The following is a 27508-nucleotide window of genomic DNA, read 5'->3' as shown; positions in this document are numbered from 1 at the left end:
AGCTGAGTTAGTGTGAGCTAGCTCACATTTTTTTAGCCTCTGGCTCACACATTTTTGTCTTAGCTCAGGAAGGATGGCTCCCAGAGCAAACTAAGTAAAGTAAATAATTGATGCAGTAGCCAATTTGCTCACTCACAACTTTAATGCCAGTAGCTCAACAATGTTCTCTCTAAGCTGTGGAGTCTTGTGAGCAAAAATTCTACTTTGTGAGCTACCGGCATTAAAGTTGTGAGCAAACAATTTGGCTACTGCATCAATTAGTTTGTTCTGGAGCCATCCTTCCTGAGCGAAGGCAAAAATGCGTGAGCCGGAGGCTAAAAAACTGTGAGCTAGCTCACACTAACTCAGCTTAGAGGGAACACTGCTCACAAAGTAGAATTTTTGCTCACAAGACTCCACAGCTTAGAGGGAGCATTGCCCATGGGGCTGGAAGAAACAAGACTGCCTATTCCTACCCTCCCAGCCCAATGATGGTAGAATCCCCAACCTCCTGGTAAGGCCTGAAGAGCTATTGGAATTACAACTGATCTCCAGATGATAGAGATCAGTTCCCCTGGAGAAAATGGCTGCTTTGGAGGGCAGACTCTGTGGCATTACACCCCATTAAGGTGTTACACCCCCATTAGGGTCCATCCCCTCTCTAAACCCTGCCTTCCCCAGCTCCACCCTCAAATCCCCAGGAATTTCCCAACTCAGAGTTGGCAACTCTAAGTGGTGGTATCTTCTGTGCATGAATATACAGTCATACACCACAGATGGGTGCAGATAGGGGAAAGGGGATGCATGCTGATGGCAGAAGTCCCCAATATATTAGTTCTTATTGCCTAAATATAATGGACAAACAAGGTTTTGCCTTTTGATCTGCTGGTCCATGGCTTAAAGAGTCAAATAGGAATCCTGTTTGCTTATCTAGTGACTCAGCATTCCTAGTTAGTTACCTAATAAAGCATTTCACTGCCAATAGTGGGTGTGGGGAATGACTTGGCTGGGGACCTGACACATATAAAACTATGGTGGTAGTGCAAAGTGCCATCAAGTTGCAGTCAAATTATGGCAAACCCCGTAGGGTTTTCAAGGCAAGAGATGTGCAGAAGTGGTTTGCCATTGCCTGGCTCTCCGTATCTACCCTGGACTTCCTTGGTGGTCTGGTCTCTCTTCCAAATGCTAACCAGGGCTGGCCCTGCTTAGCTTCCGAGATCTGATGCGACTGGGCTAGCATGGGCCATCCAGGCCAGGCCAACTCATTTATTGTATAAAACTATGCAATGCATCTGTGTTAATATTCAAGGCACTTAAATATCACATATTATCTACTGTCAGCATGTGGGGGGGGGGGCAACAGTAAGACTATGATTTGCCCTGTGTGACTTCACTGCAGCTCGGAACCCCTATTAACACACCTTCCCACAGCCTACAGATCAACCACAGTATAACTGCAGTTTCTTGTGGTTTAAGTTTGGTGTAGTGGTTAAGTGCGCAGACTCTAATCTGGGAGAACCGGGTTTGATTCCCCACTCCTCCACTTGCACCTGACTGGATGACCTTGGACAAGCCGTAGTTCTGATAAGAGCTGTTCTCGAAAAAAGAGCAGTTTCTGTCAAGAGCTCTCTTAGCCCCACCTACCTCACAGGGTGTCTCTAGGATTGCCAAGTCGAAAAATGTACTTACCAGGGGACTCCTGGTTCGTGGCTGGAGCGCACGCTTTGTGCGCGCGCACCGCACACACATCACCAGGAAGTGACGTTATGACGCCGGGCACGCTGGGGGCGGGGCCACGACGATCCGAGGGAAAACCATAGAGTTTTCCCTTGGATGACCGTGGCCCCGCCCTGTAATGTATTCAGAAGCTGCCATGAATACGTTAAGATGTAATGTGAAACATCTCATAAGGAAGCTTCGTCTTGAACAGGGATTGAAGTTCAAGACTAATGCGTCCAATCAGGTTCAAATGTATATAAGCGGGAAAGACTCTGATTGGTCCTTTATGCGCTCAACCTGATAGGTTGATAACTGTATAGTAGGAGTGGCTACATTAGCCCGGAATGTTTAAATACCGAGCAGCTGCAATGGAAAAGCTGTTCGGGCTATCAGAAGTTGTACCGTGTTAGAGAAGTGATCGTCGAGCTGAAATAAACCTGAGTTTTGCTGAAATCACTCTCTGACTATTTTGTTAAGCATCGGACTTAACACGCCCCCAGCGTGACTGGCGTCATAACGTCACTTCCTGGTGACGCGCACACTGGGGTGGGGGTCCCCCCGGGGCCCGATCCACCGGCGGCGGGGAACGGGCCTCTGGGGAGGGGATTTCCGTGCCCCCCGGGGGGACTTGGGAAGCCTAGGTGTCTCTCTGTTGTGGGGAGGGGAAGGGAAAGGAGTTTGTAAGCCGCTCTGAGACACCTTTGGGTAGTAAAGGGCGGGGTATAAATCCAATCTCCTCTCCTCCTCCTCCTAAGGCATAACTGACATAGATCCTGCCTAATTCCAAGATAGCATTGGTATATTTAAATATTTTAAGGATCATCCTAGTTCTACAGACTCAGGTAGGGCTACAATTAGATGAGGTGCATTACTTATGTGCCCCCCCCCCAGTCATTTAAGATGGTGGTGGTTATTTTTCAAAATCTAAACTTGTAGACTTCCACAGTGGGGCTTTTTTGCTGTTGTTTTGATGTAAGGTGATATTTCCATTTCCAGCAGTGTTTGGTTAATATTAACCAAATCTCTACTAACATTAACCAAACCTCTACTAATGTGAACAAGCCACTCTCCAGACAGCAAAGCACAGCAGTAATAATCTACAACAGGGGTCCCCAACCTTTTGAGCCTATGGGCACCTTTGGAATCCTGGCCACAACCACAAAATGGCTGCTGCTGGAGGTGGACCCAAAATGGCTGCCACAGCTTACCTTCAGTCACACAGTGAAGACCCTTGTGTTGTGGTGGGAGCTGCTGCCAAAGCAGCATTTTTATAAATCTGTACAGCCAATCAAATCTCCAGTGGCCAGTCAGAGGCCTTGCTAGGCAAAAGCTGTATCTGACCCTGCCCACTTTCTCAAAACACTTGGCCACCAAATGAGAAGGGATCACCCACTGGAGAAGACCCTGATGCTGGGAAAGACTGAAGGTCAAAGAAGAAGAGGACGGCAAAGGATGAGATGGTTAGACAGTGTTATCGATGCAACGAACATGAAATTAAGCAAACTCCGGAGCACGACAGAAGACAGGGGGGCCTGGCGTGATATGGTCCATGGGGTCACAAAGAGTCAGACTCCGGGACTCGACTGCGACTGAACAACAACAAAAAGGAAAGGTGTCAGTGGGCATCTTGGTGCCCAAGGTCACCACGTTAAGAAGAACTGATCTACAGTTTATGCACAGCTGGATACATCTTGTGCAACATGAAATGATTTTCTGTGCACTTTAGAATACGAGGCTCAATAGGGAGCTAGATTGTTTCTTTAAAAGAAACAAGTGAGAAAAAGATAAAAAGAAATGGAAAATGAAGATGACTACTGTTTCCTTTCAACCTTCATAATATGATACTATGGGGCCAATGTTTTACTGGTGCTGTGAACTGTTTGTTTTTATACTATCTATAGTTAACATGGCTTTGGTCTTTTTATTTGTCGCTGTGACTCACAGAAGCTCCTACTGAAATAAAACTTTGAACAAAGTTTGAGTCCAGCGGCACCTTTAAGACCAAAAACATTTATATTTTCATCTAGTGTGAGACATTTTCTTTTTTCTTTTAATGTATTATATTTTTTCTTGTTTGCTGGCTTGGATGCTTATTTTGGGAATGGGGGGGGATACACATTTTAAAATAATGGTGATATATAAATGACCTGGGCCTAACACACCTTTGAATCGGTCATGTTGGGTTGGGTGTTCTTGGCAATTCTTTCCTGGAATATTTTGTGGAAGTCTGAATGCAGGGCAAAGGTGATCGGCAATTAACCAGAAAGCTAATTAAAATACAAGAAAACAGCACAGCTTCAGTTTCAACCTGTTCCCCCCCCCCCCTCAACTTGCAGTAGTTTGCCAACTGGAACAAAGAAAAGCTTTCAGGCTATCATCCGTCATTTGGAGATGGAGACAATTTCTCTAGAAAGAGAGGCCGTTTGACCCAACTTCTTCTCAAGAAGTGTTGCTCAACATCTGTACGTAAAGCAACATGTCTTAATTTATCTCTTTTGCTCCAGATGGTAGCAAGATTTCCTGCCTTGGGTTTTAATGTTAGGAAACACTTTGCAAGGCGAAGAAATGTCCACAAGACAATCTAGGGTTTGGAGCACGAAACACAATGTGTGAGGGCAGACTCATGGGAATCGTAGCCACCAGGGCCCCAAAGTCATGCTTCAGCATAGGGCTCCTGCCACCTTTTCTCCCAGGCCTTCCTCCTATGCCTTTTACACCAGCTGAATCATACAGAAATCAAACCTGTGGAGATAAAGGTGTTTTCTACATGGTGACAACTTTGTGTGTTTTCCTGTTGATGACAGAGTATAGCAGTAATGTGGTGAAGATGTGCCAGGTTTCCCTGCCTCAGTCTCCAGCAGCACTAAGGTTGCCAGCTTTGGGCTGGAAAATTCCTGGAGATTTGGGGGGTAAAACCTGGGGAGGATAAGGTTTGGCAAGAGGCGGGATCCTCAGTGGCAGTCTTGGATGTTGCCTTTTCCTCCACGGGAACTGATATCTGTCATCTGGAAATCAGCTGTAATACTGAGAGATCTCCAAGTCTCACCTGGCGGTTGACAACCCTATGCATCACCCATCCCCCCGTTGATTTTTTTAAAAAACTGGACATTGTGATAGTGTTATAATATTATAGCAATCTGTTTATTTGGTTCTCTGAATCCCCATCTTTCATTTTTAAAAGTTCCTAGCCCTTTTTGTTGCAGAGATAGAAATGGAAAGGCATATCTCCACAACAAAAGGTGCTAGAGACTTAGTCCTTTTTAAAATTGGAAGCTGGGGATTTAGTCAGCCTTCTGTAACCTTATACCAGTCTAGTTCACACACTGTATGTCAACTGCTGATTTAAAGTAAGGAAAAAACCCTCTGGTGGCAAGGAGATGGCAGGGACTGGGGCAGGGAAAATGGCATCCATATGGGTGCCACGTTGGCTTTGCTACAGTCTTTCTGAAAAGGTGATCCTACCTCTGGGGCAGCTGGGGAATTGCCATGAGAGAGACCCAAGCTGGAGGTGTGGGCCCCAATAGCCCATTGGGACTGGTATACATACTACAGCCCTCAACAAAACTTACTACAGGCCTCAACAAAACTCCTCCCTCTCCCAGCACCAAAAGGACGACCTTTTGCCATTTCTTCTTTACCAGAGCTCAAAGTGGCCTGCAATATAAATGAAATACATAAAAACCAAAATGTTAAAAGCCACAGTTTTGGACTGCTAGTAACTTAATCAAATGTGGTCCTAAATAAAACCATCTTCAACTGCCTCCTAAAGATTGAAAGTGAGGAAGCCAGATGCAACTCCCTGGGCAGCTTGTTCCAAAATGATGAGGCTGCCACTGAAAAGGCCCTGCCTCCTGTACCCACCAAACAAGCTTCTTTTATCAATGGAACAGTTGGCAGGGCCTCTCCTTGTGACCTTCATTCCTCTTAGGCAGGGCTACACCAACAGCTGTGCCTAAAAGGGTGCAATATAGCTGTAGGGTGGGGTTGCCAGGTCCCCCTGGCCACCATCAGGGGATGGGGGGGTGGGGAACGGTGGCCAAATCCAGGTTGGGAAACTCCTGGAGTTTTGGGGATGGAGCCTGGGGAGGACAGGGGCCTCAGCGGGGTACACCCACCAAAGCATCCCTTTTATCTAAAGGAACTGGTCCCTGTAGTCTGGAGATGAGCTGTAATTCTGGGGGATCCCCAGCTCCCACCTGGAGGATGGCATCCTAGAGGCAGGATAGGAGCTGTCAGTCATAAGAACATAAGAGAAACCGTGCTGGATCAGGGCAACGGCCCATCCAGTCCAACACTCTGTGTCACACAGTGGCCAAAACCCAGGTGCCATCAGGAGGTCCACCAGTGGAGCCAGAACTCTAGAAGCCCTCCCACTGTTGCTCCCCCCAGCACCAAGAATACAGAGCATCACTGCTCCAGACACAGTGTTCCATCTATAAAAAGGTAAAGGTTTCCCTTGCTCAAAAGGTAGTCGAATCTGACTCTAGGGGGCCCTGCTCATCTCCATTTCCAAGCCAAACAGCCAACGCTGTCCGAAGACTTCTCCTTGGTCATGTGGCCGGCATGACTAAACGCCAAGGTGCATGGAACCTCTTTATTTACTTTAAATGTCTTGCTTTCAAACTGCTAAGTTAGCAGGAGCTGCGGTCATCTCTATACCTTGTGGACATCTGCTCCAGTTCACTACACAGTGTTCCGCCTTCCAGGCTTTCTTTCCCACCGAGCCCCTTCTCCAACTGTCCTCCCCTGTGCTGAATGAGGCTGCGATCATACCCACTCAATAATCCACTTTCAATCCACTTTCAATGCACTTTCAAACTGGATTTTGCCAGTTCACACAGTAAAAGTCCAGTTGGAAAGTACACTGAAAGTGGACTAAAAGTGGATTATTAAGTGGGTGTGATTGCAGCTAAGAAACCCCACAGCTGAACTGCCAGAAGTAGGAGGCGCCGGAAGAGTCGGTGCCCGCTGCCTGCGGCTGCCCGATCTCCGCCCTCCTCTTCTCTTACAAATTGTTTTGCAATTAGTGGGCAGAATCCTATCTCGAAGAGACAGCTTCTGTTGCTGGTCACGGGAAAGTGGGTATGCCAAAACAACTGTTGTTTCTTAGATTATCGCAGATAATTTGACATTTTAAAAAGTTTCCAGCCTGCTTTGGAGGCTATATTTTTAGACAGCAGTTGAAAAATAATGCAGAACTGTTAGTGACGCTAATGGGTAAAGAGGACATGACGTTTCTCTTGGACCCTGCCGTAGCTCCAAAAAATTTAAGTGTGGCTTTGATTTGGAGCCCCTTCACTGAAATCGATACTTGCCGAGAAATCTACTACAGTTTTCTGGACGAATCGGTTTATTGAAGGAGGGTCCAATACGTTTTTTACGCTGTTTGCTGGGAGCTGGCGGAAGTAACGGGGCGGAGGCGCCGTGTTCCTACATGAACTGCTATTTCTGGCAAAATACAGGGCTTGCTAAATTGATGTGATACATTTTCAGCAGCAGTACCTGCCTAGAGATGGGAAGCCTATAGTTAGGCTTCTGATTTGATCTCTTCCCACCTTTTCGTAAAAGAATGTGATTTTTCCATCGAAGAATGGGTAGCTTTGTGTTTTGTTCATAAGTAAAGTTTTAAAAGTTTTGTAGGAACTTGCTGGGTGACCTTGGGCCGGTCACCCTCTCTCAGCCTAACCTACCTCACTGGGTTGTTGTCAGGGAGGATAAAATGGAAGAGAGAATAACCCTGTAACCTGCTTTGGGTTCCCACTGGGGAGAAAAGCGGGAATTGAAGAAAAGAAGGCAATCAGTAGGTTATGAAGTAAATGTCGGAGCTCGTATATGCAGCCTAGGGTTTCCACCTCCAGGGTGGGACATTCCTGGAGATTTTGGGGAGGGAGGGATTTGGAGAGCAGAGGGACTGCAGCTGGGTAGAATGTCCTAGAGCAGGGGTGTCAAACGTAAGACTGGGGGCTGGAACTGGCCCATCCAGGGCTCTTACCCGGCCCGCAAGCAACTGATATGTACAGAAACGTAAGGTAATCCCCGTTTTATGGTATCCCTTGGAAAAAACCTAGTCTTGCATATGATTAAATACATTTATTGGGGCTCTTGTGGGTTCCCCAGGAAATCAGTTGCTTTCTCTATTAGGAATCAATTGCTTTTGTTTGCATTTTGAGTAAAAAAAAATAATGTTAATTGGGTTTGCCTGTATCCTTTATAAAGTTTACATCTTTGGTATCTGGCATTACATTTTATGGCATACATGGCCCGGCCTGACAAAGTCACATTTATGTCAGATCTGGCCTTTGTAACAAATGAGTTTGACACCTCTGTCCTGGAGTCCTCTAAGGTAGCATTTTTCTTCAAGGAAGGCGATCTCATTCTCACAACAGCCCTGCAAGGTGGGTTAGGCTGAGTGAAAGTGCCTGGGCCCAGAGAGTTTCAGTGGGGAGGGATCTGAATGTGGATCTACCCGGTTCCTAGTCCAACCCTTTAACCATTACACCAACTGGGGGGGAGAGAAAAACAACTCAGTGGCAGTAAATTAATATCCTTGTATGTTTTCCTGTTAATGTAAGCAATGTTTGGTATACAAAAAGAAGAGAAGACCACCCCAGGGAGTGGCAAAGGAAGAGCTAGTCAGATAGGAAAGTAAAACTGGCACTTTCTTCCTTTGATAAGTGTCATTCCTTGTCTTTCTCTGGATTGCTGCTCTTGGGTCTGTGTTAGGGTTGCCAACTCCAGGTGGTGGTTGCGGATCTCCTGCAATTACAACTGATCTCCAGACTACCTAAATTGCTCATTTATTATTTAGTGAAAACATTTATTCCACTTCTCCTGGAGAAAATGGCTGCTTTGGAGGGTGGACTGCACAGCATTGTATCCTACCAAGGTCCCTTCCCTCCCTCCAAATCTCCAGGTATTTCTGAACCCAGAGTTAGTAACCCCAGTCTATATCCTCCTCCTTGGAAGTTCCACACAACTGAACTTTATTTCTCTCCAGGGGTAGTTTCGTAGAAAAAGAGCTAGGGGAACTCATTAGCATAACTCATTAGCATATGCCACACCCCCTGACATCAGGGGCCCGGCGGTGGACCGGTAAGGCCGGCGGGAGTGCGAGGAAGCCCCGCCAAGGCCCTCCCTAGCCCCAGGCAGGCAGGGGTGGGGAGAGGCGGGGAGGAAGCAACTTACCCTCCCTCTTCTCCTGCCTCCTCCTGGCTGAATGAGGGCCAGAAGCGGGGCAGCTGGAAGCAGGGGGTGGGGCTTCGTCGTGTGCCCCGCCCCCTCGCACCTCACCCGGGGGAACTGCGATTCCCCGCGAGCCCCCCCCCGAAATGACCTCTGTTTCTCTCTCAGCTAGCAATGTAGCTTGGCTTGAACCCTATCTCTGTCTCTCCTCTTTACTATCAAGCAGGGCTATTTTGGGGCAGGAATGTACGGGAATGGAGTTCCGGCTGGCTTCAGAGTTGGCCACGCCCACTACAGCCAAAACCTCTGTGTGCCTGGCTACAGAGGGAAGGCCTAGAGAGTGACACCCCCCCAGCAACTCCGAGGCGGGCAGGCCAGGGGGCCCCCTGGAAGGATTGGGGAGGCATTTAAATGCCTCCCCATGCCTTCCCTGGCCTGTCGAAGGGCTGGCTTGCCCGGGCTCCCCACAGCCACAGGGCTTCCGGGCAAGCCAAGGGAAGGCAGGGGTGTGTGGCCTAATATGTTAATGAGTACCTGCTGTTGGGTGTGGCCTATTATGCTAATGAGTTCCTGCTGGGCTTTTTCTACAAAAAAAGCCCTGCTATCAAGTATCTTAGTTCCTGAATAAACTTTTTCTTGACTCTTTACTCAAAGCCAGGGTCACATGATAGCTCAGCTAAGATTTAAAACTTTGGAGGAGTCCTCTCATTTGTGTCAATATACGAAACAAGATCACCAGTTTCCTTGGCAGCAAGCCCTTTTGGCCCAGGGCTTCCCTTGGAGGATCTGTTCAGTTAATTTACCAGTAAAGTTCCTTTGCCTCAAGGGATAAAGTTAGGCCATTTCCAATAAAACTGTTTATTATGGACCTTTTGAATGCAACACTCTTCTAGTTAATACTTCAGCATAAGATGGAAGCAGACTTCAGTGCTTTGTTTGCTTTCACACACAAACACAGTTTGGTGTAGTGGTTAAGTGCGTGGACTCTAATTTGGGAAAACCGGGTTTGATTCCCCACTCCTCCACTTGCAGCTGCTGTATGACCTTGGGCAAGCCATAGTTTTGTCACAGCTGTTCTCTCAAGGACAGTTCTGGAAAGAGCTCTCTCAACCCCACCTACCTCGCAGGTTGTGAGGAGGGGTAGGTAAGCGACTCTGAGACTCTGAGTGAAGGGCAGGGTATAAATCCAGTCCCTTCTTCTTTCATTCCCCCTCCTCCTTCTTTTTGGAATTAATCTTTAAAGTTTTTGCTTGTCTGAACTGATCCTCCGTAGGAAAATACAGAAAAATCTTGGAGGTGAAGGAATAAGACCTGCTGCTCTGCCCTCCCAGTATTTTGTTTTTTTTTCCACTCATAAAATGTGCAAGTGAGATTAGGTTGCCTACGTGAATATCTGAATTTTCCTGACAGGATTTCTCTGGCCCCCATTAGTCTTGGGTCAGTGACAACTGTGGGATTTTCAAAGGTCTTTTTAATCAGACTGGTGCCTTTGAAAGGAACTGGCACACTAGCTGAGCATTCTTTCAGGGCCGGGTAGCACACAGGGCAAATGCTGGCTTGTTACTGATGGGTCTAGTGACTATGACAGGTATATTTACAAAGTATAGGGAAATGAGAGAGAGAGACAGTGTGACGTAGTGGTTAGAGTGTCAGCCTAGAACCTGGGTGACTGGGGTTCAACTCCCCACTCTGACCTGAAATTTGCCGAATGGCCTTGGGTCAGTCGCATTCTCTCTCAGCCCAATCCACCTCACGGGGTTCTTGTCAGGGGATAAGGAAGAGTCATTTGTGCCTTCCTGAGCTTCTTGTAAGAAGGGTGAGATAAAACAGGCTGACATGAGTGAAAGAACCAGACAGTGAAATACAGAGGGTGTGAAATTTCACACACTCAATTTAAACAGATGTATGGTTTTAATATAACAATACCTATTCTTCTCATACTTCTCATGAGATATGAATGACAGTTTTTCACTTAGCAGTTGGTGCTTTCCCTAGATAGTCAAGTTGGGGATTCTGTATAGGGGCCGGAATGCTGTGTCACCAAAGAAACAAAGTGTTGTCTGGGCAGATGGTCCCCCTCTGGCAGTGGAGGGAGAGGGGTAAGGTTGCCAGATCCAGGTTGGGAAACTGCTGGAGATTTGGGGATGGAGCCTGGGGAGGACAGGGACCTCAGCGGGGTACAATGCCATAGAGTCCACCCTCCAAAGCAGCCATTTTCTCCAGGAGAACTGATCTCTATAGTCTGGAGATGAGCTGTAATTCTGGGGGGGGGATGTCCCAGGTCCCATGTGGAGGCTGGCATCCCTGTTCTCCAACATCTATTGGGAACTAATCTTTTCTCACTCCCTTGCAGTGAAAGGCGCTAATGTATCCCTCTACAAAATGAGTCAAACACTTCCTCTGCTTTGCGGGGCAATGACTTTTTATTTTATGTTCTTTTGCCTCACTTCAGGGTGCCATCAGCTGGAAATTCCGCTGATTCGCTTTTCTGGAGCCGGTGGCAGACATTGGAGTGGTTCCCAAGAGACCCTGGTACTGTCTGGCTTCTGTCACTCCCTTCCACCCACAAGGAACATGAAAGTCTACGCAAGCATCTGTGCAATGGTGCTCCTGTTTCATCTTGCTGTATGCGCCCATATTATTGGTCCAGGTCAGTTGCTCTCCATCATAGCAGGAGTGGATGAAAGTGAGGTGGAGGAGGTGGTCTCCTGGCCCAAGATGTTTTGAGTCCAGAGGCAGGAAATTCACGTGGCTTTCCTCCTACCCTCCCGTTAATTCATGTGGCTCCCTCTCTCCCGGGTCATTCTTCTGCACAAGCCCTGTTGAAATACAACAGAAGCTGCCCCAAAGACGCTCCTGTACATTTCCATAGAGCTGGAACTGCAGAATATCCTGGAGAATTTGTGCTCTGTGGGCACCCTGCTGCTCTTAATTGGCCCCCTGGTTTTGCCACCTGAACGAGCTGCTTCTGAGCTCTCCTGTCCCTTTCTACTGTCCGTGGGAATGAATGAGGCGAGATCTAGACATGCTCAAGGCTTGGAGTCAAACAAGTAATTTCCCTGCAGGAGACAGATCTTTTTTTCAAAATGGAGCACAGTTGGAAAGAAGGTTTGATGCCCATGGAATGTGGATGCTTGTCCCAGTCTTGGCTTTGGTGAAGAGGTTTGGCAGCCTTTTATATTGTTTTTAAACTCTCCAAACCTCTTGGACCGGAAACAAGCTCCTGCACAAACAAAACCCTCAAGAGTGAGAATTGAGGCTTCTCTCAAAGTAATTTCAGCTGTCTTAAAAGCTATCAGCTGTCTTCAGCCTCAGATTTGAAAAGTGGTATGAGCAAAAAGAATGACTTTCCATGATGCATACATGATGCCTTTTTGTGTGTGTCATACTGTTGGGAAAAGGTTCGGCAAGTTTTTTGGGGATAAAACCTCCTGAACCTCTTTGCCAGAAGTGAGAATAGAATGAGTGGGCACTCTATAAATGGCTGTCTCACTTTTCTGCCACCTTCAGCCGAGGGGGGGGAAACTTATTGGGTCTCATGCATCTATGTTTCCAGGACCAATTCTTGCCACACAAAAACCTGCCTTCCCCTGATGAAATATTTGAAAAGAAAGAGACAAAGGAGTTGTCATGTGATGATCTCTTCCAGTGAAACTCATCTAGAGATATTGTGGGGTTTCCTTATGTGCAGATTTTTAAGAGAATAACTTTCAAACTTGAGAAAGGCTCTATTTTTTTTCAGGTAGAGGCAGGTGCCATAAAAGAGGAAGCCTTATCCTGTAATGGGCATGTGCATGTGCCTTAAATGTTCACGGGCTTTTTGTAATGCTTTTAAAACCTGCCAGCTCTTTTTGCCCAGAGCCACCAAGAGAACAAAGAAGATTAGCTGTGTGTTGGAGGCAGTGATGCCACTGTGATAGCACTGTGATATGAAGCCTATTCCTATGTGTACTGACCCTGAACACATGAACACATGAAGCTGCATTATATGGAATCAGACCACTGGTCCATCAAAGTCAACATTGTCAGACTGGGAGCAGCTTTCCAGCAGGCAGAGGTCTTTCACATCACCTACTGCCTGGTCCTTGTAACTGGAGATGCTGGGGATTGAACTTGGGACTTTCTGCATGCCAAGCAGATGCTCTATCACTGAGCCGTGGCTCTACCACTGAGCCACGGAAAAGGGATTCACTGAATTCATGATCAACTGAATTCATGATCAACATCCAACACCAACCCACTGTAGCACCAACGGTCTCAAAAGCTACTGAGAGGTCATAGAATAAAAAAATTGGAAGGGGCCTGAAGACCATCTGTCCAACCCCCTGCACCATGAAGGATGACCTAAAGCAGTGGTGGCCAAACTTGCTTACAGTAACAGCCACACAGAATAAACGTCAGACGTTTGAGAGCCGCAAGGCATGAACAAATATCACACACACATATTTTAATTGGAAAATATGCAAATTTGCTTTTTATTAACATTAAATTAGACTGTGTGAAAGAACCACATACGGCTCCCAAACTGCAGTTTGGCCACCCCTGACCTAAAACATCCCTGACAAATAATTGTCCAACCACTTAAACACCTTCAAGGAAGGAGAACCCACAAAATCTCATGGCAACCTTTCCACCACTGAACTGCACTTATTATTAAAAAGTTATTCCTAATATCTGGTGATATCTCCCCACCCAGGGCCATTTTTGGGCCGGAATGCTCCAGAATGGCGTTCTGGCTGCCTTCCAAGCCCGCCCCTCCCTGTGGCACAAGTCTGCATTCATGACGAGGCCCAGTTGCGCTCTGTTTGGTGGTGGCAAGAGGCCCACCAGAGGCACACACAGCAGCAGCAGGGGGTGCCTCCCAGCCGGCGGGGACTATAAAAGAGCCTGGCAAGAGTGGCCGTGGCACCCGGTGAAGGACGGAGGGAGGGTAGGGAGAGAAAGAGAGCAGGCGGCAGCAGGGACTGGTGGATGGAGCGATGCGCACGCCCCGCTGGGCTGTGGTGGCTCTCCACGGCTCACCTGGCCCGGCTCCAGTCCCCGGCGTGTGGAACACACCTGCCACTCAGCCCCGGCCTGGCCCACTCTGCCTTGGGGGGTCCCTGTGTGGCAGCAGCGGCAGCACCAACTTTCAGGGCATGGAGGAGGGGAGTGGCAGGCAAGGACCTGGGACCTGTTGCTACTCGGTAGGCAGCAGCGGTGCCGGCTGGAGGGGGCCAGGCCACAGCCGGAGCAGCAGGGGGTGGGAAGTGGAGGGCAACTTTGCTCACTGGGATTTTCTTCCCTGATGCTGAAGGGGGGTGTTTACCAGCAAGGGCCCAATCCTGGGGCGCGGGGTCCTCTCCCTCCAGGGAAGTCACTTGGGGCCGGAGCACTGCCTCGTGCATCCAGGAGTGCTTTGGAGCTGGGCGGTGTGGGTAGGCATAGGTTTCGCCCGACAGAGCTGGGCAAACTGGTCGGAGCTGCTGCTGCCGGGGAGCCTCCGGTGCCGTCTCTCCTGGTGGCATTAGGAGCCTTTTCTGTGCTCCACGGGGGGCTTTGGCTGGATACGTGCGGGGGAGCAGAGGGAACAGCTTCTGAAGGAGCTTACCTTTCAGCCCCGTGGGACGAAGTGCCCGAGGCCCAAGGGAGGCTTCCCCTTTGCCTCCGGGCGTCCTTTCCTTCGAGAGCCCTGCCTTCCCAGCTTAGCTTCGTGGGCTTCTCTCTACCCAGGGCCCTCTCCTACCTCTCTGCAGCTCCACCTGACAAATGTCATAAAGTTTCCAGACGGAGAGGTAGGGAGTTGCAGACGGCAGGCCCAGCCCCCTGTAGCTGGAGGAGAGGGAAAGTCCAGGGCGGGGGGTGGGGGGGGCCTTAACAGAGAGACAGTAATAACAACTCATTCATATTTCTGTGCCTTCTGGCTGGAAGCACTTCGCCGGCAGGATCTCAGTTGCCCACTCTAGTTGTTTCTCCCACCCAGAGAGGAGGAGCTCAGCGGCTGGCAGAGTTGCCAGGCTTCGGAGCATGCCCGGGGGGCCACGTCTTTTTGCTCTCCCGAGAACTTTTATGGCTAGTAAGACGTACTTGGACGGGAGGGCCACCAAGGAAAACTGGCAGGCAACAACAAACCCCCTCTGCTCATCTCTCGCCTTGAGAAACCCACAGTCCTCCTGGGGTTGCCATGAATTAGTTGAAACACACTTATTCTTTTCAGATGGTGGCACCCACAGCAGGAGATGTGCTTCCCCCTGGAAGACCCAAAGGCAGCTTGCTGGCATTGGGGGGGGGGGGGCATGCCCGGAACACCTTTCTGCTCCTTTTGGGGTTCCCTGTCATCTGGCCGTTCAGCAGAGAGAGGCTGGAAGCCTTTTCACGTGTAAAGAGATGATGTTGTGATTTTATTAGACATGAAAATGTTTTCTCCAGGGCTATTTTTGGGGCGAACGCCCCGGGACAGTGTTCCGGCTGGCTTCTGAGCCTGCCTCTCCCCGTGGCACCAGCCTACATCCGTGGTGTTCCAGCCCAAAAACAGCCCTGCTGTCATGCACACATTCTGTGGAATCATAGAAGTGTGGGGTTTTTTTCATAACCTCCTCAAGCAGGCCATTCCACAAGGTGGGAACCACCACTGAGAATGCACATGAACAGACTAATCTGAACCCAGGACTGTCCCTGCAGGAGTTTCTTTGTTCCCACATTTTGTTTTCCCCATTTCTTTCAGAGGGAGCTGACCCCCCAATTTCCTGCTGCTTCAGCTATTCGTCAAAGAAAATCCCATTCAATTTACTGGGAAACTACTACAGAACCAGCGAAAGGTGTTCTTCCCCAGCCACTGTGTAAGTATAATCATCATCACTATTTTGGTAAAGGAGAAAGGGGGGAGTCATATATGCTGAGGGTGCCCCCTCTGGTTTAGGCCCTTTTAGGCCCTAACCTGGATGGCCCAGACGAGCCCGATCTTGTCAGATCTCAGAAGCTAAGCAAGGCCAGGCCTTGTTAGTATTTGGATGGGAGACCACCAACATAGTCCAGGGCTGCTATGCAGAGGCAGGCAATGGCAAACCATCTCCGTTCACCTCCTGCCTTAAAAACCCTGAGGGGTCGCTGTAAGTCAGCTGGAACTTGATGGCACTTTACACACACACAAACACACCTTTTAAGGTGCAACTGCAAGTCCTTATGTGTCTTGACCAATGGAAACTGTTTGTTTCTTCTTGGAAAACCTCTTTGGATGTGTTGATCTACCTCACTGGAGAAGTGGAGACAGAAATGTTTACGTACGTGCGTGTGCCAGATATGAATGGGTGTTGTTTCTTTAGCCTTGGCTGCTTCCATGCAAGGGGTCCCTTGGCACTGTAGGCAGATTACTCATCTGCAAAATGCCAGAAGCGGAACACTAACTGGCAGGCCCGTAGCCAGGATTTTTTAAGTCGGGGGCATTTAACTTTCTTAGGGGGCACTGGATAATCAATTTAATCTGGGGGAGAAGGCTGTGACACCCTGAGCTAGATGGGAAGTCAGGGGGCCTTGCCAGCAAGTCGGGGGGCCTAGCCCCTAGATGCCCCGCTGTAGCTATGGTCCTGCTAACTGGGGTCCCACACGGTTTTTAAAATACTGCTGCGCTCTGCTCCCCATAATGCTGCAATGTCACATTCCCACACAGCCTGCTTTCCTAAGAGCAGCTGTGATATGGAAATGGTTAGTTAAAGCCCAGCTACCTGGGGAAGGGGGTGTTCATAGGACACTATCAATTTTTTAAAACTAAGTATAAAGGAGGTGATTTCTATGTTAAGACAATGACACAAGGGTACTTGGAGGAGGAGGCCCAAAATCAGATAATTGCTCTGGCTGTTTTCTGGCAATGCTGGTTCAACTCACAAGAACAAAACCTAGAGCTTTCCCTGCTAGAGTGTGCAATGGCCACAGGCACCTCTATGTTGCCTGTTGAATTTCAGGATAAAATACAGTATTCCTCATTTTGAAGACCACTGCATCCTGTTCTTAGCTGGGTTTTGTTGGCATATGCTATTAACGCCAGGATTTGGGATTTGCAGGGGTTCAGAGAGAAGGACTATGTTTTTGAGCAGATTGGTGAATGGAGTGTCATTATGCAGTGCTTGGCATTATACATTTCTTTCATGCTTATTGCAGCTGGGAGAGTAACACTAGATGAGGAAAAAGCAGGGAAACTGAGATCTCAGAGGAAGGGGAGAGTGCTAGAAATTCCCTGAAGTGCAGCTGGTGTCAAAAGAAAATAAGAAAATAATATTGCCTTTTGTTGGCTTCTTTTGAGGTTTATTACCAAGAAAGGCCGGGAGATTTGTGCCAACCCCGCAGAGAGATGGGTCCAAGACCATGTCAGTCGCTTGGAGCAGAACTGACCAGAGCAGCGATGGAGCCACTTCCAGTGAGGCCAAAGGCTCGTGCATGGTTTCCTGAGAACAACTATTTCCACAATAAACAATGATGTTTCACTGAATTGTCTTTTGAGTTTTGCCCCTTTTTTCACTCCAAAATCTAGGCAAAAGAAAATTCTGTATTTGACAGCACATTACAAAAGGGCTACCTCTGGCACACTGAAAAGCTTTCACTGTTCCCCTCTTGAGCAATGGACTCTCCTCAACACCTCTGTGGTCGCTCTTGCTGTCATTACCCCTCTTCAGGGTGCCAGGCGTGTTCCACGGTGCAGCTTGCATTTGCCAACTGGAACAAGCTATCATCCGTTTTGGAGATGGAAACCATTTCTCTAGAAAGAGAGGCCCTTTGACCTCCGGCCGCCAACTTCTTCTCAAGAAGTGTTGCTCAATGTCTGTTTGAAAGTCAAACTGCTGCTGCACAAATTTCTGTCATCACCAGTCTGGGGAGGACAGGGACCTCAGTGGGGTACACCCACCAAAGCATCCCTTTTATCCAAAGGAACTGGTCCCTGTAGTCTGGAGATGAGCTGTAATTCTGGGAGATCCTCAGCTCCCACCTGGAGGATGGCATCCCTAGGGGCAGGATAGGAGCTGTCAGTCATAAGAACAGAAGAGAAGCCATGCTGGATCAGGCCAATGGCACATCCAGTCCAACACTCCGTGTCACACAGTGGCCAAAACCCAGGTGCCATCAGGAGGTCCACCAGTGGAGCCAGAACTCTAGAAGCCCTCCCACTGTTGCCCTCCCCAGCACCAAGAATACAGAGCATCACTGCTCCAGACACAGTGTTCCATCTGTAAAAAGGTAAAGGTTTCCCTTGCTCGAGAGCTAGTCAAATCTGACTTTAGGGGGCCCTGCTCATCTCCATTTCCAAGCCGAAGAGCCAGCACTGTCCCAAGACTTCTCCGAGGTCATGTGGCCGGCATGACTAAACGCCAAGGGGCACAGAATGCTGTTATCTTCCCACCAAAGCAGTACCTATTTATTTACTTGCAATTTCTTGCTTTCGAACTGATAGGTTGCCAGGAGCTGGGACCATCTTTACCTTGTGGCTAACAGCCACTGATGGACCTCTGCTCCAGTTCCCTACGCAGTCTTCCGCCTTCCAGGCTTTCTTTCCCACCGAGCCCCTTCTCCAATTGTCCTCCGCTGTGCAGAACGAGCTAGTAAAGCCCACAGCCGAACCGCCGGGAGTAGGAGGCGCCGGAAGAGTCGGTGCCCGTTGCCTGCGGCTGCCCGCTCTCCGCCCTCCTCTTCTCTTACGAACTGTTTTGCAATTAGTGGGCAGAATCATATCTCGAAGAGGCGGGTTCTGTTGCTGGTCACGGGAAAGTGGGTATGCCAAAACAACTGTTGTTTCTTAGATTATCGGATATAATTTTATGTTTTTAAAAGTTTCCAGCCTGCTTTGGAGCCTATATTTTTAGACAGCAATTGAAAAATAATGCAGAACTGTTAGTGACGCTAATGGGTAAAGAGGACATGACGTTTCTCTTGGACCCTGCCGCACCTCCAAAGTCCAAAAAGTTAAGTGTGGCTTTGATTTGGAGCCCCTTCACTGAAATCGATACTTGCCGAGAAATCTACTACAGTTTTCTGGACGAATCGGTTTATTGAAGGAGGGTCCAATACGTTTTTTACGCTGTTTGCTGGGAGCTGGCGGAAGTAACGGGGCGGAGGCGCCGAGTTCCTACATGAACCGCTATTTCTGGCAAAATACAGCGCTTGCTAAATCGATATATTTTCAGCAGCAGTGCCTGCCTAGAGATGGGAAGCCTATAGTTAGGCTTCTGATTTTATCTCTTCCCACCTTTTCGTAAAAGAATGTGTTTCTTCCATCGAAGAATGAGTGGCTTTGTGTTTTGTTCATAAGTAAAGTTTTAAAAGTTTTGTAGGAACTTGATGGGTGGCCTTGGGCCAGTCACACGCTCTCAGCCTAGCCTACCTCACCGGGTTGTTGTCAGGGAGGATAAAATAGAAGAGAGAGGAGGAGGAGGAGAAGAGGAGATTGGATTTATACCCCACCCTTCACTACCCAAGGGAGTGGCTTACAAACTCCTTTCCCTTCCCCTCCCCACCACAGACACCCTGTGAGGTAGGTGGGGCTGAGAGAGCTCTGACAGAAACTGCTGTTTTTCAAGAACAGCTCTTATCAGAACTATGGCTTGCCCAAGGTCATCCAGCCAGGTGCAAGTGGAGGAGTGGGGAATCAAACCCGGTTCTCCCAGATTAGAGTCTGTGCGCTTAACCACTACACCAAACTGGCTCCTGTAAGAATCCTGTAAGCTGGTTTGGGTTCCCATTGGGGAGAAAAGCGGGAAATAAATGAAGCAAAAGAAGGTAATCAAGTAGGTTATGAAGTAAATGTTGGAGCTTGGATATGCAGCCTAGGGTTTCCACCTCCAGGGTGGGACATTCCTGGAGATTTTGGGTTGGAAGGGGTTTGGAGAGCAGAGGGACTGCAGCTGGGTAGAATGTCCTAGAGCAGGGGTGTCAAATATAAGGCCCGGGGGCCGGAATTGGCCCATCCAGGGCTCTTACCCACCTGCAAGCAACTGATATGTATGGAAACCTAAGGTACTCCCTGTTTTATGGTATCCCTTGGAAAAAACCTAGTCTTGCATATGATTAAATACATTTATTGGGGCTCTTGTGGGTTCCCCAGGAAATTTCTCTACTAGGAATCAATTGCTTTTGTTTGCATTTTGAGTAAAAAAAATAATGTTAATTGGGTTTGCCTGTATCCTTTATAAAGTTTATATCTTTGGTATCTGGCGTTACATTTTATGGCACACATGGCCCAGCCTGACAAAGTCACATTTATGTCAGATCTGGCCCTTGTAACAAATGAGTTTGTCACCTCTGTCCTGGAGTCCTCCAAAGTAGCAGTTTTCTTTAAGAAAGGTGATCTCATTCTCACAACAGCCCTGCAAGGTGGGTTAGGCTGAGTGAAAGTGCCTGGGCCCAGAGAGTTTCAGTGGGGATCTAAATGTGGATCTACCCAGTTCCTAGTCCAACCCTTTAACCATTACACCAACTGGGGAGGGGTGAGAAAAACAACTCAGTGACCTGAGATCTGAGACCCCCCAGGACTGACTGGTCCAAGGAAGAGTCAATGGATTCACTGGCAGGCTGCTGCCTGGAACTGGTTGTTACTGCCACCCAGAGGCAAACCTTTAAATAACATCTTATTTATTAACCCAGTGGGAAAGTGGGGGTTTGTTAGACTTAATTAGTGGGTGGGTTAGTGATATTATTGTTGTTGATTTTTTCCTCAATCAATAATGGGTCATAATTGATTAATTTAATCTAATTTATAGGGTTTAGAACTAAATTATAGAGCTGTGACCTCAGGAGAAACACTGGGTGAATCGGAGAAGAACTGGAGAATATCTAGGGAACAACATCACCGCTAGTGGCTGATCTGGTGCTGGAAGGGGATCGCCCTAATCATACTAAGGATTTAATGTTTTGCTTAGAGGAGAAGATAGTTAGTGATTAGGTGCTAGTTAGACATAGTTAGCTGAACCTAGAGAGGAGCGGCCTGGAGGAAGTCGACAGATTGCTCAAGACTGTACGCCCAACCACATTCAACTTTGATCCGTGCCCTTCTTGGCTGATTAAAGCCGGCCACAAAGGGTTTTGAGGTGCCCTAAGGGAGATGATCAACAAGTCCCTCATGGAGGGACGGTTCCCAGGGGCACTCAAGGAAGCGATGGTCCGCCCTCTCTTTGAAAGGAACAGGCACACTAGCTGTGCATTCTTTCAGGGCTGGGTAGCACACACGGCAAATGCTGGCTTGTTATTGATGGGTCTAGTGACTATGATAGGTATATTTACACAGTATAGGGAAAGGAGAGAGAGATAGTGTGGCACAGTGGTTAGAGTATCAGCCTAGAACCTGGGCGACTGGGGTTCAAATCCCCACTCTGACCTGAAATTTGCCGAATGGCCTTGTGTCAGTCGCATTCTCTCTCAGCCCAATCCACCTCATGGGGTTCTAGGTTGCCAGCCTCCAGGTGGGGCCTGGGGATCCCTCGCTTTTACAACTGATCTCCAGCTGACAGAGATCAGCCCCCCTGGAGAAAATGGCCACTTTGAAGGGTGGCCTCTATGGCGTTGTACCATGCTGAGGCCCCTCCCCAAACCCCACCCTCTCCTGGATCCACCCCCAAAGTCTCTAGGTATTTTCCAACCCAGACCTGGCAACCCTACAGGGTTCTTGTCAGGAGCTTCCTGAGCTTCTTGTAAGAAGGGTGAGATAAAACAGGCTGACATGAGTGAAAGAGCTAGACAGTGAAATACAGAGGGTGTGAAATTTCACACACTAAATTTAAACAAATGTATGGTTTTAATCGGGGTCATTTCGTAGAAAAAGAGGTGCAGGAGCTCATTAGCATAACTCATTAGTGTAACTTATTTGCATAGGACACATACCCTGACATCACTGGAAGTGTGTCAGAAGGCAACACCTACCACTCAGGCTCCACTAGGTCCCTTTGGAGGTTTTGGGTTGGTAAGTATTTGGGGGGGGGGAACGTGCAGATCTGTCCTCGCAGAGGAGGGAGAGCTTGTATCTGAATAAAACGTGGTCTTAAAGGTGCCACTGGACTGTTTTGGATTGCTAGCTATTGGGGGGGGGGGAACGTGCAGATCTGTCCTCGCAGGGGAGGGATAGCTTGTACCTCAATAAGACTTGGTCTTAAAGGTGCCACTGGGCTATTTTGGATTGCTAGCTATTGGGGGGAGGGACACACGCACATCTGCCCTCACAGAGGAGGGAAAGCTTGTACCTGAAGGCTGGCCAGGGGGGACTCTGCAACTTACCTGGCTGCTTCTTGTGCCTCCTGGCCTGACTGAGGGCTGCTGGGAGCAGGGGGCGGGGCTTGTTGCATGTGCCCACCCCCTGGGCTCCTTACTGCCGGAGCTCCGCTCCTGTGCGCTCCCGCAGGAAATGACCCCTGGTTTTAATATAACAAAACCTATTCCTCTCATACTCTGACCACACAACCCCCCTCAGCCTACTGGTAGCCTCAGTTGCCCTGAATGAGATATGAATGATAGTTTCTCTCTTAGCAGTTGGTGGTTTCCCTAGGTGGTCAAGTTGGGGATTCTGTATAGGGGCCGGAATGCTGTGTCACCAAAAAAGCAAAGCGTTGTCTGGGCAGATGGCCCCCCGCTGGCAGTGGAGGGAGAGGGGTAAGGTTGTCAGATCCAGGTTGGGAAACTCCTGGAGATTTGGGGGTGGAGCCTGGGGAGGACAGGGACCGCAGCAGGGTCCAGTGCCATGGCGTCCACTCTCCAAAGCATCCATTTTCTCCAGGGGAACTGATCTCTATAGTCTGGAGAAGAGCTGTAATTCTGGGGGGAGATGCCCCAGGTCCCATGTGGAGGCTGGCATCCCTGTTCTCCAACATCTATTGGGAACTAATCTTTTCTCACTCCCTTGCAGTGAAAGGCGCTAATGTACCTCTCTACAAAATGATTCAAATACTTCCTCTGCTTTGCGGGGCAATGGCTTTTTATTTTATGTTCTTTTGCCTCACGGCAGGGTTCCATCAGCTGGAAATTCCACTGTTTCGCTTTTCTGGAGCCAGTGGCAGACATTGGAGTGGTTCCCAAGAGACCCTGGTACTGTCTGGCTTCTGTCACTCCCTTCCACCCACAAGGAACATGAAAGTCTACGCAAGCATCTGTGCAATGGTGCTCCTGTTTCATCTTGCTGTGTGCGCCCATGTTACTGGTCCTCCAGGTCAGTTGCTCTCCATCATAGCAGGAGTGGATGAAAGTGAGGTGGAGGAGGTGGTCTATTGGCCCAAGATGTTTTGGGGCCAGAGGCAGGAAATTCATGTGGCTTCCCTACCCTCCCATTAATTCATGTGGCTCACTCTCTCCTGCGTCATTCTTCTGCGCAAGCCCTGTTGAAATACAACAGAAGCTGCCCCAAAGACGCTCCTGTATATTTCTATAGAGCTGGAACTGCAGAATATCCTGGAGAATTTATTCTCTTTGGGTCAAAACTTCCATGGGTCTTCTACCCCCCTGCTCTTAATGACCCCCTGGTTTTGCCACCTGAACGAGCTGCATCTGAGCTCTCTTGTCCCTTTATAGTGTCCGTGAGAATGGATGAGGTGAGATCTAGACAAGGAGTTAAATTTCCTGGCAGGAGACAGATCTTTTTTTCAAAATGGAGCGCAGTTGGAAAGAAGGTTTGAAGCCCATGGAATGTGGATGCTCGTCCCAGTCTTGTCTTTGGTGAAGAGGTTTAGCAGCCTTTTATATTGTTTTTGAACTCTCCAAACCTTTTGGACTGGAAACAAGCTCCTGCACAAACAAAACCCTCAAGAGTGAGAATTGAGGCTTCTCTCAAAGCCATCAGCTGTCTTCAGCCTCAGGTTTGAAAAGTGGTATGAGCAAAGAATTACTTTCCATGATGTATACATGATGCGTTTCTGTTTGTGTCCTAGTGTTGGGAAAAGGTTTGGCAAGTTTTTTTGGGGAAAAACCTCCTGAACCTCTTTGCCAGGAGTGAGAATTGAACAAGTGTGCGCTCTATAAATGGCTGTTTCACTTTTCTGCCACCTTCAGCCAAGGGGTGGGTGGGGTTATTGGGTCTCATGCATCTATGTTTCCAGGACCAATTCTTGCCACACAAAAATCTGCCCTCCCCTGACAAAATATACTGATATTTCAAAAAGTTACATGAAATCGTAAGCATTTGAAAAGAAAAAGGAGTTGTCATGTGATGATCTCTTCCAGTGAAACCCATCTAGAGATATTGTGGGATTTCCTTATTTATAGATTTTTAAGCTTGAGAAAGACTTGATTTTTTTTTTGGCTAGAGGAAAATGCCATAAGAGTAGTAGAATCATTTTATTGCATGTGGCCATAGGCCTTCACAATATTAAAACACTCATGGAGGTGCTGTAAGAGAGGAAGCCTTACCCTGTAATGGGCACGTGCAGGCTTTTTGTAATGCTTTTAAAACCTCTTTTTGCCCAGAGCCACCAAGAGAACGAAGAAGATTAGCTGTGCATTGGAGGCAGTGATGCCACTAGCACTGTGATATAAAGCCTATTCCTATGTGTGTTGACCCTGAACACATGAAGCTGCATTATATGGAATCACACCACTGGTCCATCAAAGTCAATATTGTCAGACTGGGAGCAGCTTTCCAGGGTCTCAGGCAGAGGTCTTTCACATCACCTATTGCCTGGTCCTTGTAACTGGAGATCAGGGGTCATTTCGTAGAAAAAGAGCTAGGGGAACTCATTAGCATAACTCATTAGCATATGCCAAACCCCATGACATCAGGGGCCCAGCGGTGGACCTGCAAGGCCAGCGGGAGTGCGAGGAAGCCCCGCCAAGGCCCTCCCTGACCCCAGGCAGGCAGGGGTGGGGAGAGGCGGGGAGGAAGCACCCTCCCTCTTCTCCTGCCTCCTCCTGGCTGAATGAGGGCTGGAAGCGGGGTGGCCGGAAGCAGGGGGCGGGGCTTCGTCATGCGCCCCGCCCCCCTGCACCTCACCCGGGGGAAGTACGTTCCCCCACGTTCCCCCCCGAAATGACCTCTGCTGGAGATGCTGGGGATTGAACTTGGGACTTTCTGCATGCCAAGCAGATGCTCTTATCACTGAGCCGTGGCTCTACCACTGAGCCACGGAAAAGGGATTCACTGAATTCGTGATCAACTGAATTCATGATCAACATCCAACACCAGCCTACTGTAGCATCAATGGTCTCAAAAGCTACTGAGAGGTCATAGAATCAGAAATTTGGAAGGGGCCTGAAGACCATCCAGTCCAGCTTCCTGCACCATGCAGGATGACCTAAAGCATCCCTGACAAATAATTGTCCAACCTCCACTTAAACACCTTCAAGGAAGGAAAACCCACAACATCCCATGGAAACCGTTTCCACCACCGAACTGCCCTTATTATTAAAAAGTTCTTCCTAATATCTGCTGATATCTCCCCACCCATAATTTCAGTCCATTATTACGAGTCCTGTCCTCCACTACCAACTAGAACTACGCCCTACCCTACTCAAAACGGCAGCCTTTCAAGTACTTTAAAAGAATAATCATACTCAATCTATCACATTCCTGACAAAGGAGCTAGTGTCTGTCTATGAGGTTATCATACAGTCGCTTCCATTATAAAGGTGCCCCCTCCTGGACTGTTCCATTCCACTACAGTTCTAATCTCTTTATTTTTTAAAAGCCCTCTTGAATGTTACTGTCATGCACATTCTGTGGAATCATAGAAGTGTGGGGTGTTTTTCATAACCTCCTCAAGCAGGCCATTCCACAAGGTGGGAACCCCCCCTGAGAATGCACATGAACAGGCTAATCTGAACCCAGGACTGTCCCTGCTGGAATTTCTTTGTTCCCACTCACTTTCTTTTCCCCATTTCTTCCAGAGAGCACTGACCCCCCAACTCACTGCTGCTTCAGATATTCGTCAAAGCCAATCCCACTCAGATTACTGGTAGACTACTACAGAACCAGTGAAAGGTGTTCTTCCCCAGCCATTGTGTAAGTATAATCATCATAACTATTTTAGTAAAGGAGAAAGGGGGGAGTCATATATGCTGAGGGTGCCCCCTCTGGTTTAGCTAAACCTCCAGCCCCCTTTTAGGCCCTAACCTGGATGGGCCATATGAGCCCAATCTTGTCAGATATTGGAAGCTAAGCAAGGCCAGCCCTTGTTAGTTCTTGAATGGGAGACCATAGTCCAGGGTTGCTATGCAGAGGCAAGTAAGAGCAAACCATCTCCGTTCGCCTCTTGCCTTAAAACCCCCGAGGGGTCGCTGTAAGTCAGCTGCGACTTGATAGTACTTTACACACACACAAACACGCCTTTTTAGATGCAACTGCAAGTCCTTATGTGTCTTGACCAGTGTTCCCTCTAAGCTGAGTTAGTGTGAGCTAGCTCACAGTTTTTTAGCCTCCGGCTCACAGATTTTTGTCTTGGCTCAGGAAGGAGGGCTCCAGAACACACTAATTTATGCAGTAGCCAAATCACCTGCTCACAACTTTAATGCCAGTAGCTCACAAAGTAGAATTTTTGCTCACAGGACTCTACAGCTTAGAGGGAACATTGGTCTTGACATACTGAAACTGTTTGTTTCTTCTTGGAAAACCTCTTTGGATGTGTTGATCCATCTAGCTGGTGTAGACAGAAATGTTTACGTACGTGTGTGTGTCAGATATGAATGGGTGTTGTTCCTTTAAGCTTGGCTGCTTCCATGCAAGGGGTCCCTTGGCACTGCAGACAGATTACTCATCTGCAAAATGCCAGAAGCAGAACATTAACTGGGGTTCCACACAGTTTTTAAAATAAGGCTGCGCTCTGCTCCCCTTAATGTTGCAATGTCACATTCCCACACAGCCTGCTTTCCTAAGAGCAGCTGTGATGTAGAAATGGTTAGTTAAAAGCCCCGTTACCTGGGGAAGGGGGTGTTTGTAAGACACTGTCAATTTTTTAAAACTAAGTATAAAGGAGGCAATTACATTTGACTAGCCTTTATTGGCATACGTATATACATACAATAGGAGATCAGATTAAATATAGATCAGAAAATACAAATCCATATAGGGTAGAATTGGAGCTACGGTGCAGAAAAACAGCATGAAAGCAGAAAAACCTAATGGTTACTTATCAGAACGTATAGCCATAGCACTAAGAAGAAGAAGAAACCTTGCTACTATTTCGGTTATTTCTGCATCTTGATTATCAAGCAAAAACAGAACCTTAAAATCGTCAGGAATTTCTGAGAACTGAGCTAATATTCAAGTTTATTACGGTCATAGACCAGTATAAATTGAGCTAATATAGGATACAGAAGATCCTGGCGGGGCACCAGATAAAAGGGACATTGAAGGAGAACATGGGGGACAGTTTCAACACAGTCCTTCTTACAAGGACAATACCTGCTGGAGTAGGGGATCCCCTGGAATCTTCCAGAGAGAAGAGCAGAAGGAAGAACATTAAATCTGGCCAAGGAGATGGCTCTGCGCAATTTTGGAGCTATAAGTTGATAAAGATATACAGCTGGAAGATTTGCATTTGGAACCATCCCTAAATTTAGGGGGAAAGGAGGCGATTTCTATGTTAAGACAATGACACAAAGGTACTTAGAGGAGGAGGCCCAAAATCAGATAATTGCTCTGGCTGTTTTCTGGCAACGCCGGTTCAACTCACAAGAACAAAATCCAGAGCTTTCCCTA

General features: G+C 48.1%; 2 protein-coding genes across 3 annotated transcripts in view; both read left to right on the top strand.

Annotated features, from left to right (window-relative positions):
• Nucleotides 1-6737: 6737 nt before the first annotated feature.
• Nucleotides 6738-17331, top strand: LOC107108660 (C-C motif chemokine 4-like). Its single transcript, XM_015409140.1, has 4 exons — nucleotides 6738-6780; nucleotides 11333-11530; nucleotides 15584-15698; nucleotides 17156-17331. The coding sequence occupies exons 2-4, from the start codon at nucleotides 11455-11457 to the stop codon at nucleotides 17241-17243; spliced, it is 279 nt and encodes a 92-aa protein (XP_015264626.1). The 5' UTR covers nucleotides 6738-6780; nucleotides 11333-11454; the 3' UTR covers nucleotides 17244-17331.
• A 1196-nt stretch (nucleotides 17332-18527) lies between these two features.
• Nucleotides 18528-27508, top strand: part of LOC107108661 (C-C motif chemokine 4 homolog) — a 9516-nt gene continuing 535 nt past the window's right edge. The window contains exons 1-3 of one of the 2 annotated variants that reach the window (XM_015409142.1): nucleotides 18528-18612; nucleotides 22832-23032; nucleotides 25699-25813. In XM_015409142.1, the coding sequence (XP_015264628.1) occupies nucleotides 22954-23032; nucleotides 25699-25813 (194 nt within the window). In that variant the 5' untranslated portion in view covers nucleotides 18528-18612; nucleotides 22832-22953. Of the gene's footprint in view, nucleotides 18617-22831; nucleotides 23033-25698; nucleotides 25814-27508 lie in introns of both variants that reach the window. The other variant, XM_015409141.1, reaches the window with a different exon arrangement.

Source organism: Gekko japonicus, unplaced genomic scaffold (genome assembly GCF_001447785.1).
Source record: "Gekko japonicus isolate JY-2015 unplaced genomic scaffold, Gekko_japonicus_V1.1 scaffold98, whole genome shotgun sequence".
Lineage (NCBI taxonomy): Eukaryota > Metazoa > Chordata > Lepidosauria > Squamata > Gekkonidae > Gekko > Gekko japonicus.
This window is presented reverse-complemented; position numbering and strand designations above follow the sequence as displayed.